Source organism: Triturus cristatus, chromosome 11 (assembly GCF_964204655.1).
Source record: "Triturus cristatus chromosome 11, aTriCri1.1, whole genome shotgun sequence".
NCBI classification, from domain to species: domain Eukaryota; kingdom Metazoa; phylum Chordata; class Amphibia; order Caudata; family Salamandridae; genus Triturus; species Triturus cristatus.
The window spans coordinates 1,115,227,686-1,115,242,198 of record NC_140594.1 but is presented as its reverse complement, the minus strand read 5'-3'; the positions used below and the strand labels follow the sequence as shown (position 1 = coordinate 1,115,242,198).

The 14,513-nt window shown below is 40.5% G+C and overlaps 1 protein-coding gene across 2 annotated transcripts in view; it reads left to right on the top strand.

Annotated features, from left to right (window-relative positions):
- The first annotated feature begins 6,806 nt into the window (after positions 1-6,806).
- The window catches only part of LOC146786128 (cytochrome P450 2J2-like), a 42,210-nt gene continuing 34,503 nt past the window's right edge, over positions 6,807-14,513 (top strand). The window contains exons 1-4 of one of the 2 annotated variants that reach the window (XM_085635631.1): positions 6,807-6,842; positions 7,271-7,375; positions 10,028-10,190; positions 12,045-12,194. In XM_085635631.1, coding sequence (XP_085491757.1) covers positions 7,370-7,375; positions 10,028-10,190; positions 12,045-12,194 — 319 coding nt within the window. In that variant the 5' untranslated portion in view covers positions 6,807-6,842; positions 7,271-7,369. Of the gene's footprint in view, positions 6,843-6,909; positions 7,376-10,027; positions 10,191-12,044; positions 12,195-14,513 lie in introns of those variants that run through there. The other variant, XM_085635630.1, reaches the window with a different exon arrangement.

Below are 14,513 nucleotides of genomic sequence, written 5' to 3'. Positions count from 1 at the left end.
TTGGCTCATTTTTTACTTTTTCCTTCCATCGCCCATTTTTCTGAGTGCTTTTCCAGCTATTTCCTAGTTTCTTACGCTTTCTCCTCCCCTCCATTTTTCTGAGTACTTTTCCTGCTTTTGCCTTGTGTTTTGCTGCTTTTTCCTTCCTCTCCCCCAATTGTTCTGAGTGCTTTCTTCTGCTTTTCCCACATTTTTCTCTGCTTCTTGTTTTTTCACTCATTTAATGCTCCTGCCTGCCGCCCATTTTTCCACTTCTCACCTAGCCTCTCCCAAGACATACTTAATGGAGGATGCAGCGCGATCCCACTGATTAGGCCCCATGCCTAGCTTTTCCCTCTCTCCATGAAGCAGCTAGCAACTCCTTTGCCTTGAGACCCTCAAGGGTGATTTGCAGCGCTTTATAAATCCTGATTGATTGACTGGTTTATTGATTGATGGTGACAAACCAATATTATAGGCTATATGCCCGAAGGTTTTAGAGGAAACATTATGATAAAGACAATGGGCCTGATATGCTGATTGTGAAAAGCATATGCTAAAGCCAACAGGCATAAAAGGGTAGAATCTTATGACTTTGTTGAATCCTATTAGGCGCCATTATATTTAGCCATGCCAACTGTATTTTTGTATACATTTCTAATTTTATGCCTGCATGCCTAACAATTGCCTCGTGGGAAAGCTTATGCTCAGTTGGTTATGTTGACAAGCCAATGTTAAAAGTTGTAAGCTTGATTGCTTGATGCCATACATCTGACATGCTTATTATGAAATGTTATTTTAAAGGCAAGGGTTTTGGTGTTGACAACCCATTCTGACAAACTCTAGAAGTAGAATTGCACTGTGATAATTCTTGTTGGGTTGCACTGTATATTGTTTTGCCAACTGTCATTTTATACTTATTTTCTATGTTATAGATGTGTGCCTGCGGCTGGCAGTTTATGTGTACTACAGTAGGCTGTCGTATATAATGTCAAGCCATTGGCATTGGCCATTTGCCATTGGCATTGGGAAGAGGCCTTATCGGTTCACTGGGAAAAGTTATGTCAGATTCCTTGGGTGTGATCTCTTTATAATGAAAAGTTAGAACAAAGCAAGTAGGGCCTACTTAATGATTGACAAAAAGCAGTGTGTTGACGGCAATAGGCTTTTAAGGTGGATTCTTATTACACTGTGGGTGGTTGTTGAGCCCTTGAGTTTTAAATGAACGAATGAAAATGTATTGTTCGGTTGATAAAAACTCACAGTAAGACACATTTATACACATTTCATATGGATCACCATTATTTGGCCATTATTTTAGAACAAGCATGATAAAAATAAGGATTAGTCCCGCAATGAGAATAGTCAATTCATCTAATTAAAAACATATAATAAAAAAAAACGTAAGTAAATTTGCTGGTAACACGGTCTACCTACTGTTTCCTCTTGTCTAAAATACCCCATTTGATCTATTCATTACTCACTTGCTGTATATTAATGTTCCTAATGTGTATCATACAGAGGGTCCTAGTTGGAAATATTTTTTATACCAAAAATTACCGAGCGTACCTGCCATGTGTAAAACTTTGGGTTACAACCTACCTATTGTAAAAAAAACTCACAATGCTTGCCAATGCTAAACCCTAATTATTTCATGATATTTCAATTACTCGTATATTGGGAACATCGCGCCGCTTGTCTAAGGTTCACCTGCCCTTCTAAATAACTGTTTTCTCCAACCTATAAGATTTTTTTTCTTTGTGAACTAATAGAATAAGAACAGTAAGAGCTCTTTACTGGGCACTGTTAAGCAGTTTCCTCCCTGCTATATCTACGAACTTTAAGAATCTGCAGTAAACTGTAAAACTTCTCCCTGCAAGCAGGCTATTTCTGCAACTACAAACTATATGGCAAATGTCTTCTCTCGAAATTGAAAATGCCAAGCCGGAGTCTCAAGAACTTCAACTTAGCATTTAGACCATTCAGGTCCGCTAGATACTTCTGTGGGGATAGTTTGCCATAAGATTCAATTACTATCCACGTATGGGATCTTTTCGCCAGCGCCTCTCTGTGCAATAGTGAAGACATTTTTTTAGGACACTCATTGATGACTCTGTTAAGTGCCGCCTGAGAGAGGGGTAAGGCCCATAGTTGTTCTGCCTTGAATGTAGCTAAAGCCAAGTTGAAATATTCATGGGCCTGAGTGTGTCTACGATCACTTATAGCCTCCCAAACATAAGTGTAGAATTATTATCATTTCTAAGTTTGTGGCAGAATTTCAAATATGCACCTAGGCTGTTAAAATTCTGTCTCTTAAGCCCACACTCTAATCGAACTTGTGATGGCGATGCCTGCTGAGGAAGATTATTAAACAGGCGACAGTAGGTTCCTGTTACAAACTTATCTATGATGTTATCAGTCTTTCCTCTTAGAATCTCCATGCCATATGTCAGAGATGGAACATGTTTAGCTGACATAACTTGTAATAGTGGCTTGAGGGACAGCCTTTTTAGACTATTCTGGAGGGCAGCAAATGCTGCAGTTAAAGAATTGTTCCTTCTCTGTAGTGCAGCACACTGGTTCTTAAATGTGCCCCTCACATCTAATATGACATCCAAGTATTTATAATCTAAAACCGATTCCAGCGTGGACCCTGCTATGCTGAGTATTGGGCGAGCTGCTATACCTCTTAACACCAACATGGTTTTTGTCTTGTTTAAGTTGACCTTTAACCCATGGAACGAGGCGTACACAGCTGTTTCACTAATTAACCACTCAAGCCCCACTTTGCGTAGCTCAGCAGAACAATGTTGTTGGCATACAATAGGTGGGAGACCTTGAAGCCAGCCACCAATGGAGAGTGTGAGTTAATGCTATTCAAACCTGGAGAAATATCAGCAAGAGACAGGTTGAACAAGATTGGAGCCAATACACAACCTTGTTTTAAACCATTCATTGTTAATATTTTTTTTAAATGATTGTGCCTTGGACCAACCTTACTCTTGTCCAAATGTTTGTGTACAGCAATTGAATCACTCTCAGGAACTTAGGTGAAATTCCCATTTTCGATAAGTTATCCCAGAGAATGTTCCTCTGCACCGTGTTAAAGGCAGATCGAAAATCAATAAAACACAACCGTCTCTGAGACGGTCCGGGGTACCGACGGAGAGAGCGGTGCCTCACGAACTGAGCTGTTGCCAGGAGTGGTGAGGAGTCGACCCGTACGTATGCAGGTGACAACAACAATCCTGTAGATTCTACATATAAGAGAACACAGGTGATTGTAGGCTGTATCATTCCACCTACTCAGTTTCCTTTTCTTTTCTTTGGTTTGTACACATAATTTTGCAGTAGTTTCACCATCTAGGTCCTGAGGAAGACCACGATCGATTTTTGATCACCTGGCCGAAACATGTAGACCATTTATGTAGAACAGCGCGCTCGACAATTGTTTCTGACCGCCCCTGCACTGTTTTTCACAATTAACACCAATAGTTAACCTATTAAAATTGTTTTTTCACTTGGTGGCCAATTTTAATATCACTTCACTACATCACTATTTTCCGCACTGCAAACACCCATCTGCAAAATATTTTCATGCTTCACAGATCTTAGGAGATCCGATCAATTGATCCAAATAAAACATCCGCGAGCTTCTCCCTCACAGTGAGGGGGTTGCAGCCCTTGAAGCATGCCACCTCGGTGGGTTATGGGATTCCATCCTCTTAAATAGGACTCCCTACTTGGTGATTTAAAGATTACTTGCCTGTACTGATTGTGCTCTTGACCTCTCTTTTGGCGAGGGTGCCAGACCCTCGGATTTTTGTGGTTTGTTACAAATTGTATTGGAGATTTAGCCTGTGCAGGTCTTACAAACTTTCCTTGAGGCCCTCTACCCACCTTGTGTTTTGTATATAAGCAGATTTTTGGAGACCACCCAGGACGTTAGGTCTGCCAACAGACATTTGGCAAATAACTTTGATTCACAGTCCAATAAGGCTATTAATTGATAATTGGCCCATGGTATGTCCAGCTTTATAAATCGGTGCCAACATTGATCTCCTACAATTGTCTGGAATTTCTTTGCTCACCAGGATATATTGAAATAATATTGTCAGTTGTTTTGCCCAACATTGCGGGTTTTCCTTATAAAGTGCTTGGGGACGACTGTTTGACCCTGGGGAACCATCCCGGTTGCCGATGCTTATAATTTACTTCACAGTTTTAAGATGGATCTCTATCTGCAAGTTTTCCCTTGTATAATTACACTTTGCTTCTTCTGATAAGCCAATTGCTGTATGTGTGACCCCTGATGTGGTGCCTAGGTGCTTTTCTCAAGCTTCTTCAGATATATTTGACATTGCTTGTTGAAATTTCCTAACAGTGGATTGGTTTACCAATCTCCAAAATTCTCTTGCATCTTTACATTTAGCGGCATAATGGATTTTACACCAGTACTGATCCAGCTCAGTTTTTTTTGGGGCCTAAACCGCTTTTTTGTAGAGTGACCTTAATTTTGGTAGAGTCTTACACCAAACTCTAGTGACAGCTTGTATCTTAGGACCCTCTAGGCATGATTAGATTTCTTTTTGGCTATTTTAAGTTGCACTAAAAAAAATTTAGGAAATGAAATATCTGTTGATTCTCTAACTCTCGGCTGAACGACGTTTTTCTCCACTAGGCGTTTTGAAAATTGATCCCAGTGGGTCAAAAGATTTTGATCTACGTCGTATAAGTCTTCCCATAACTCTTTTGCTTGGTGTTCAATTTTTTTCTATGCAGGATATGGACCACTGTAACTTTTTGTAATTTTGTCCTGTAGGATAGCCTATTTCTGGGGCCAATTGTTCGTGTAAAAAAATATTTAAGTTAAAACTGATCATTTGCGGTTGGTGGTCGCTTTCAAGCCTGTTACCCAAACTATAACTGAGAAGCATATGGTATAGTGGTAATGATACTAAGGAGTAGTCTATGACTGCTTGGGATTTTGCCGAGTGGTGAGGCGGTTGTGTCAGAATGTCCGGGGACATCCGGCCGCTCAATACTCGTAAACCATAGGGCTCTAGGTTGCGCACTGCATCCTTCCCCATTCTATCAGATTGTTGTTTAAATGCTTCAGTTGCCGGAATATGCCAAATATGGTCGACAATATCCAATATTTGATCCCTACGTGTCCCCTGAAAAAGATTCATATTAAAATCTATCAACAAGAGAATCAAGGGAACTGGAATTCGATAGATTCTTTTTTCCTATTTCCGAGTGAATGAATGTAAGGATTTTCTATCAAAAGTGGGGTCAGATTAACTGGAAGAAGGGACCAAACTTTAATTGCTTGTATATTCGGGTGATCAATTCCGACGTCTTCAACTTTAATGTTAAGATCCAGTGTTATGTACAATGCCAAGCCCCCTGCAGCATGGCCCATCGATTTTGTTTTAATTGCTGGTTTGAAAATAGCATAGGTATGCCTTGAGTTTTAAAAGTTTCTCCTTTTATAGTTCCCCTTTCTTTTCTTTGCTTCTCCTCTTTTATTTTAATGTTCTCTAAGAGGACACTACAGCGCTGATGGGTTACTTGCTTGCTGCTTGTTTTATCTGCTGTTCATCAAATCCTGCGCGGCCGGTTGCTCTAAACCAGTCAAGTGGTTCTTAAAAGTGTATACATTTTTTTAAAATGTAAGAATGGTGAACACGTTGGTTCTAAATTTTGGAACCACGCTTGAACTTTAAAATATCAATATACTATGTACATTACCTTTACAAGATGGAAGCCTGCTGCTATATTTAGTTTGCTATTATAAGCATATGCCCGCCGTGTTCAGATGACAGCATGATTTCTATTTTCTACTTGTGTTCTTTTAATTTATTTTGCATATGTTGTTTGTGTGTGTTTTATTGCGTTTATGTCAGAGGCTGAACACAAGGAGTAAGTGAACTGATCAATGGATGTACGAGTGGAAAGATGAGTAATATAGTGTGTGTATGATGACAAATTGAGTGCCTATAGCCATCAATAACTCAAAAGGCACTTTCAATCATGAGCCAGACCTATTGCATTGCTAATGCTTGTTCATTTCTGACTCTGACATATTCATTTTAACAGGAGGTATGGGGTTTTTGGGTTTCCAGTACAATGGTCCTTCCACCTTTTAATTCATTTTCCATAAAGCAAGGAATGTGAACCTTCCATGATTGTGGATGAAGAAGATTTAAATATAAATGGGTATTTAAATACAAATGAAGTTTAACAATCTAAATGCACACATGTGAGGTGTTCTCTGGCACAGCTACAACATGCTGGAGCACAGCCCAGGGAGTTTGAGTTTTTTATTGACAATACATCTGGATGAACTTGGTAGAGGTCAACTTAGAGTAGGGCAGTGATAATGCAGCAAATGTTCCAGCTCTGATAAGCAAATATGTTATGTGAAAAAGAACAACTAGAAAATAAACCCACACTAATCAACATGTCTGTGGTGGCCTCTTCCTAAGAAGACCCACAATGAACATTCTTTGTTTCTATATGCAACTTAAAAGTACCCCCTTGAGCTGTCTGCTGTCAGGGTTTGTGGCACAGCCTCCAAGCAATGGGCACGTGCCCAGAAATGATGGTGTGTTTATTGCTAGTACAAGTATATGTCCTTAGAAGAGGTCAAAGGAGGGTATGACGAAAAAGCCATGTTCCACCGTAGAGAGATAAGATTGTGTGTTAATATGAAGCAACTAACTTGATGAAAAGCCTATCCAATAGCAAACACCAAAGATAAACACCTCGACTCTAGTTGTTGCAATGAATATAAAAGGGAAAAAAGTAGCACAGAAGCAGAGGAGCGAGGGAGGGAGAGTAGAAGAGAGGTGCACGGGGTAAGCAGACATACTGAAGAAGATAGACATTGAGGCTGGACATTAACAAGGAAAGGCAGAAGGAATAGAAGGAATTCAAAGGAGATGAAAAAAGGTGGAATTGAGTAAGGGATGTGTTAATTAAAACCTGAGCAAAGAGAACAAGCATATTCAGGGCAGGGAAAGACATGCAATAGATTAGAACATGTTAAAAATAGAAAAGAGAGAGGAGGAGAGTGAAATACTAGGAGATATAAATACAGGATTAGTGAACGAGAAATAAAGGACACTAGTTCTAGAGAGAAGAATAGTCTGAGGTTTGAATATAGAAGTAAAGGTTCATTCTGAAGAAGAACACCTAGAAGCAGAGACAGGCGTCCACCATGCTGCTACTCACTCAGCTGTTAATTGCTCTGCTTTTTACTCTCCTCTTTACACATTACCTCAAGCTTCAGTGGTTGAGGAGAAAATATCCTCCGGGACCGACTCCGCTGCCCATCATCGGCAACCTGTGGACCCTGAACTTTGTGCTTCACCATGAGACTCTCATGCAGGTACCATAGAGCTGATTGCAATGCTGTTACTTCTGTTGAATATTTAGCCATCACACACACACACACACACACACACACCCACACACACACACACTCAAGAAAAAGTTGAAGGCAAGTCACTGGTCACAGACTCTTTGTATTTCTTTCACAGTGGCACACACCTGAATTTGTCTCTGCCCATCCATCTCCTGAGCCTGGCAGGAGAGTTTCACCAATTCAATCTTCTTTTTACTTCCTTTTCCTTCTTCACTTGCCATACCAAGCTGAGCCACTCACCTCCTCCTAAATCTGCCATTCACTGTGGGTAACAACAAAATGCACACAGACACAGTTTTGATTGAAAAAACAACTCTTGCCTCAACAGAGAAATGTTGCTCAATTATAATGGTACTTTTCCTGCTGCATGTTTTCCAATGAGTGCAATTCTTAGGCCTTCAGTATAGCAAGCATAAACGTCTCCTAAACTAATGAATACCAACTTCTACTATACATTGACCTCAATTAAATGCATAAAGGTATTTTCCCATAGGCTTGTTCCAAGATGATTAAGGATGCTGATTGCTTGTCAGTTCTCTGTGTCGCTTTACATTGCTCCTAGCCCCCCCCTCCCCCTCCTCACCCGGCTCTTATTACAAGAGCCAGAAGAGTTCCCAGTTGCTGGTTCCACTGGGAATTTTAATCTCCTTTTAAAGTAAATACTGAGCGCTAACAATAATTAGCAAGATGATGGTTGTGCTTATGTGCAAAAGTCCAGCCACTGTTTTGCTTAAAGCGTGATTCATTGGGGATAGGTATTCCTGTTGCTGACTGTTTACAACTAGCACTCATTCATTCAGCAGACTGCATTAGAGTAACTCTCTGGAACCACTTTGAAAAGTTACATATACTGTTCAATTTTCATAAACTGCACACATGAGTGTCAGGCAAGCCAACTTTTAGATACACTTCACTGTTTGAAAGGACCTGAACTCTGTGCAGGGGATGGGAGCCTAAGCACATTGCTTTTATGAGCTGCAGGAGAGGAGCTGGGACTGACCTTATTCCCCTATCTCCCTTCCAGAGCTGCTGCTAATGTCCTGGGGAGTTTGAAAAAACCCCTATGAACATTACCAGTAATTATCCTCCAAACATGAGCTGGAAACCCACACTGCACAGGGGTTTCCAGCTCATGCTATCTGCCACCGTGGGATACCAGCTCCTCACTGGGAGATCATATGAGCAGAGCTGATATCTGGTGACACACATTGGGACCACGTGTGTTTAAAGGTCTGGGATTTATAAACCAACAACAATCTCGCCTCACAATCTGCAACGTTCAAATGTGACCACCACACAGAGCTAAGCCCCAAAATGTAAGTTTTCTATTTGTATTTACCCATTGCCATTAAAGGAAATGCATTATTTAGTTCAAAATGTAGCACTTAAAAATTCATACTATCTTCAGACATTGGGAGTCTCTGCTGTTGGTTGAAAACTTTGGTGGAGATTCCCATGGTGGCCCCAGGTTTGAAATGCCTGATAATAAGCAGGAGCCTTGATCATGGCTGTATGTATGGAGAATGTTACATATGATTTTATATGTGTGTTTATAATTAAGGCTATCAAACCCACACCTACCTGAGGGGATCTGTATATCATCGTGTTCTCAGGGACCAGAACAATGACAGAAACAACATTTGTGTCCACATTAAATTCAAGACATGACCTGCTGCTTCACATGCACCTATCATATTTGTCATGTGCTGTTTTATTAACAATGAAATCCTAATATATATTAGAGTAGGTCAATACTGTGTTGTCTTCTTTAACCCCTATATGTATTCAAGAGTGAAGGGTGTGCCCCTTTCACATATGCACATTAGAGCTAGCTGAGGGTCATAAACAGGCTTATTTGCTGAGTGTGCTGCTTCTTCCAGCCTAACACCAGATAATTTTACCATATATTATTTTTCTGTTGTTGTGTTGGGACATTTCTGACAAATGTGCTGATGCTAATAGGGTGAATTCACTTTCGCCAGAAAAGGAATGCTGGGTGGGTTTCCATGGCATGTGGGGCTGCTCCACATTTCTGCAAACCTGAGGGATTGTTTCTACAAAACAAAAACAAATGTTCCCCCACAATAGGCAATAACTTCCAATGTCAATGACCAATGGTCAGTTGACAGTCAAAGATTTCCGACAGAAGAGCTTACTCCACCCTCAGAAACCTGGTGGTTCGTCTACCTGTCAATAAAGTGGAGCAACATCTGGTTTGGTGAGGAGGGAGTCTGAGTCCTTCACCCACTTTAGAGCAGTGAAAACTCTAGATTGACCACTGGTGCAGTCTTTGCTGATCAACCATTAGTGGTGGTCCATGAACGCAGATCCCTTGCCCATAATGTTTCAAAATGTCTGCCATGTTTAGGGCATATTCTTGATGCAGATTATTTATGTCCACATCTGCCATTCAAAGACCTGGCAGATCTGGCAGGAGACACTCTCTTTGACGTGCAGGGAAAAATGGTATTGTTTTGTTTTGTATAGCATGAAAAAGCTAAAGAGAAATGTTTCTCAGTGCTCCATCAGTTCTACTACCCGGTGTATCCAGCTTTTTAGTTGGTACCCACCTCTTTTGTTCTATTCACTTATTGAGTGTTTACTTCCCATCTCCAGCTTGCGAAGACCTATGGGAATATTTTCACAGTGTGGCTGGGGCCTCAACCAGTAGTTGTGCTGAATGGATACCAGACTGTAAGAGAGGGTCTAATCTCCCACTCCGAGGAGCTTGCGGGACGCCCTTCAACTCCTTCTTCGGAAGAGCTTACAAAGGGAAAGGGTAGGTAGGTCTCATGGCACAATTGTGCAGGTACAGCTCTAATGATAAAAACGTCTTTTTTTATTGCTCTTCAACTGCAGTCTTACCATTTATAAGTCCTATAAATAGCAGTTGTCCACATTTCATGTAATGGTATTCAATTCTGCAACCTTGGATGAAAAGGAGGATGAGTTTCTTGCCAAGGACCGAGTGTGTGATCTGCAGTATCAAGAGTTTTACTCACTAAGCACCTCACTGAGCTCTGAGGCTATCAGAAGGCAAAGAGAGGAGTGAGAAGGATGTGACATTCACTGGGAGAGGAAGTAATGGATTAACTCAACATTTAATCCATTCATCTATCTGCTTCCATACCATTCTGCTTTCCGTAATGGTAACTCAATGCCTAGTACACATGTACAGTTGTAATTTGCTTGTTGCATGTCTTATGTCTACATTTTGCTGATCATTACGACTGTATCATTGATCCACATAGCCAATTCACACAGTGAACTTTCTGTAAGATGGTGGGAATTACTCCTGATTTTTTCCTACTGATGGAAAGAAAACTTTGTGAATCTTAGCGAATGAGAGGATTGATGTATGGATGGGCTGCGCAGCAATGCTAGCACATATGGTGAAGAACTTGAACAACCTGTGTACACAGTGCGCTAGTTACACCGTTCAGTGCTTCTGCCATACCTGCGCGCTCTGTGTAGCTGTCTGCCCTTAAGGATACCTTATGTGTGGTCTCCTTTTCCAGCATGATACCAATCTCTGCTATATCTGTCTAAGCCTCGGCATTGTGAGCTGTTGACTGATGGTATAGGCAGTTGTGCTACCCTAGGAGTGCCTGAAAACTGAGCTAGCCACAGAAACCAACCAGAGATAAGACGTGGTGCAAATCGAGCTGGTAAAACAATAGGAATCTAAGGGCCAGATGTATCAAAGGGTTTTACCCACTCTGTGTCTATGGAAAAATGTGTTTGAACATATAGCCCTAAGTGTTAGCACTTGAGTAAATCAAGCATGGTTAAAAGGATTCCTGGAAGTGAAAGAATGCGGCGGCCAGATTGATTGGTAATATCCCCTACCGTCAATCAGTCTCCGCTTATCGTAAGGAACTTCACTGGCTACCGGTGGCCAGCCGTATCCAGTTCAAGATCCTTTCCCTCGCCTACCGAGCCATCAACGGCCTCGGACCCAACTACTTGAAAAAACGTGTCTCAATATCCCGTTCCATCAGATCCCTGAGATCCAATGACCTCCGCCTTCTGATCTCTCCCCGTTTTAGACTCACTAGAATGGGTGGCAGAGGGTTCAGTGTTATCGCGGCAAAATTGTGGAACGCTCTGCCAATCGATCTTAGATTCTGTCCTTCTGAATCCATCTTCCGGGCCAGACTCAAAACTTGGCTCTTTTCTGGACTCTGATTCTTATCCTGCTGTTTCCCTCCCTGCCCCTTTCTTCTCATCTGGAGGTTCAGGTTCTAGCGCCGGGACACCCCCTCGGGGGTAGCTGTGCGCTCTACAAACTACATAAATAAATAAATAAATAAATAAATAAAGAAAGGGAAGTGACTGTTGATCTCCCAGCACATCACTTTATCAAGCTATACTTAATTTCTTTCTCAACTACAAGTGGGGTCTAAGACTGAGGGGCAGAGTGATGGGGCATGATGTGTGTACCTTACAATGAAAGTCGATGACACAGGAGTCTTTTTTGTAGCATTTTGCAAAGGGCACATTTACTTGTACAAGTAAAAAATTGGAAAAAATGGAGAAAGGATTCTTCAGCCAGACCTAAAAGATAAACATGCCTATTATTTATTATAGAGGTAATTACAAAAAAATCAATAACATACCATTAATTCCTCAGGAGTTGTATTTTCTTCTGGACACAACTGGAAGCAGCAGAGACGCTTTGCACTAACAGTCCTAAGGAACTTGGGACTTGGGAAGAAAAGTCTAGAATCGCGGATCCAGGAGGAGGCCCAATCCTTGGTGGAGTTTTTCGCCATGCAGAGAGGTAAATTATTTGAGGCTTCAGTGCCGCTTCTTAGATATTAAAACTTGTTATTGCCATATTTCAACATTAGAGGGACACTCTTCTTCAGCTACTGTAATGTGACTGCCCATAGACATTTGAAGCAATTAAGAACCATTGCATACCATGGTTTCCACAGGCTGGTCAAATAAGCCTCATCAATATATACTATCACCAAATAAGCATTTACTTGGATCATTGGTTGGTTTATTCATATTTTTAGGCATCTTTGAATTTAATTCTGGTGTCGGGCAATTTTTGTCAATAACAGTAAAACATTATTCAATTCTGACCCCAACGCCTTTTTCAGTTTGGTAAGGAAATACTTAGAAACATAACCCAATAGCCACCAGTCTTTAGATCTTGGATGAACATTGTTTCACCCTGTGGATCCTTCGCCGCATCCTCATCTATCTTTTCATTTCATCAAACATTGTTGGGCCATAGTGACAAATTATCTTATCCTTCAACAGATAAACATTTCTCTTTTTTGTTCCTAAGATACTGCTCAATGGCCTCAACAACCTCCTCACTTGGTGGTGGCTACTTTCTAGAGCAATGACTCTTTAAATGAGGAAACATTTTAATGTCTTACCTCTGTAGATAATATGTTAGCCAAATCTGGAAGGTTTGATTCTCCCTTATCATTTCTATGCTACTAACACATTTCCTCTTTTCAATTGATTACTCCTAAGAATTTGATATAGACCAACAAAGAGTTAACCTTCTACCAAGGTTCTTCCCTAACTAAAATGTCCTCCTTTAACTAAAGTCCACTTATTAAATATATTCTGCTACCCAAACATAAATGCCTCACTCCTTTCTTGCAGGAATTTGTACACCCTGCCTATAATAGCATGCTCAACCCATAATGGCAGAGAATAATATGTCTCAATATTTGGGCAGCTTCTCATATGACATCACAGAGGCCATTCTTCATGATATGCCTGCGCAAGCCCATCTTATATTCACCCAGGTCACCAAGGGATTTCCACAAGTGCCCCGGGGCCTATGACTGTTGTCCGCATATTTTGCTCTCCTCGTGCAATCCTTATGCCACATGAATTCAATTAACAGTTGCATTAATGCACTGTGACCATAAGGTTGCATTAAAAAAGAATTAGCAAAATCGTTGCTTGAATTTAAATTTACATTTCTACCTAATGCCAAACCACATTTCTATCAACACTCATCCTACTTTTAAAACGGTTTAACCTAGCCATAATATTTGGCAATTGCTGACATGACTTACACCTCAGTTACAAATAAACATTCATAGGTAAAAACAACCTTTACCTTCGCCTTTACATGTGAAGAACTACTGAAATTGAATTCGTAATATAAATTTGATGTGTCATGACCTCGAAATATAAGCCTTGAAAAAGCCCTGGCCTATTCTTAGCCACCGGGCGAAACACGTGTCGGCTGTTAGTCCTATTCGAGTGTGATAATAATAAAAAAACAACACAAAAAAACCAGCAAACAGGATTAAGGATGTAACTTTTATGGTGGACTTTGTGAAAAAACTTTTTAATTTGAAAGTAAATAAAACAAGTTCTTTCTATTAACTAGACTTAATGGTCTCTTTGATTAGTTCAATATCAAATGAACTGAGGAGGAGTATCAACTCACAACATTACACATGAACTTTTCCTTCAGGCCATAGAGGTCCAGTGCCTCGAGTTAATCGCCTCCAAAACAACTTATAAATACATTGGGCAATTTGATCTGGAACTGGGATCCCTGGACCCTGTAAATCTAGCATAGGTAAAAACAACCTGTTTTGAAAACAGCATTAAACATTTTCTGCATGGAGATCGTAGTGTTACTGATATGTCTGCATTTCTGCCCTTTGAAAGTAGGAGTAAAGGGTCTTGCACATAATTTTACCGTCTGGTTCTGATCATGCTATAAAATTGACAGCTGATACAATGGTGAACAGGAATTCCACCAGAAAAAAAACTCTAAATCAGCAGCATAGCCCTTTCACCAGTGTGTGTGTGTCTCTGCCTTTCATTCTTTGGCTTTTCTTAACATTATTACTATTGAACTGGGTAAAAGTAAAGTGGGGGATTTGTTGGCTAGCAGTGGGAATGCCGAATAGTCAGTCACATGTCTGACATGTGATTGATTTACACTTACGCAGCTCTACCAACCACTTAGAATAACAGTTGTGGATCATAATCATGTTGTCAATGGTATCTGTCAAAGTCCTTTGGTAGCAGCTGCATTTTTTTCTTCTATATATCAACTTCTAGTGTGGTCATTTCTATTAGAACAACTTAAGTGACATTCATCTTG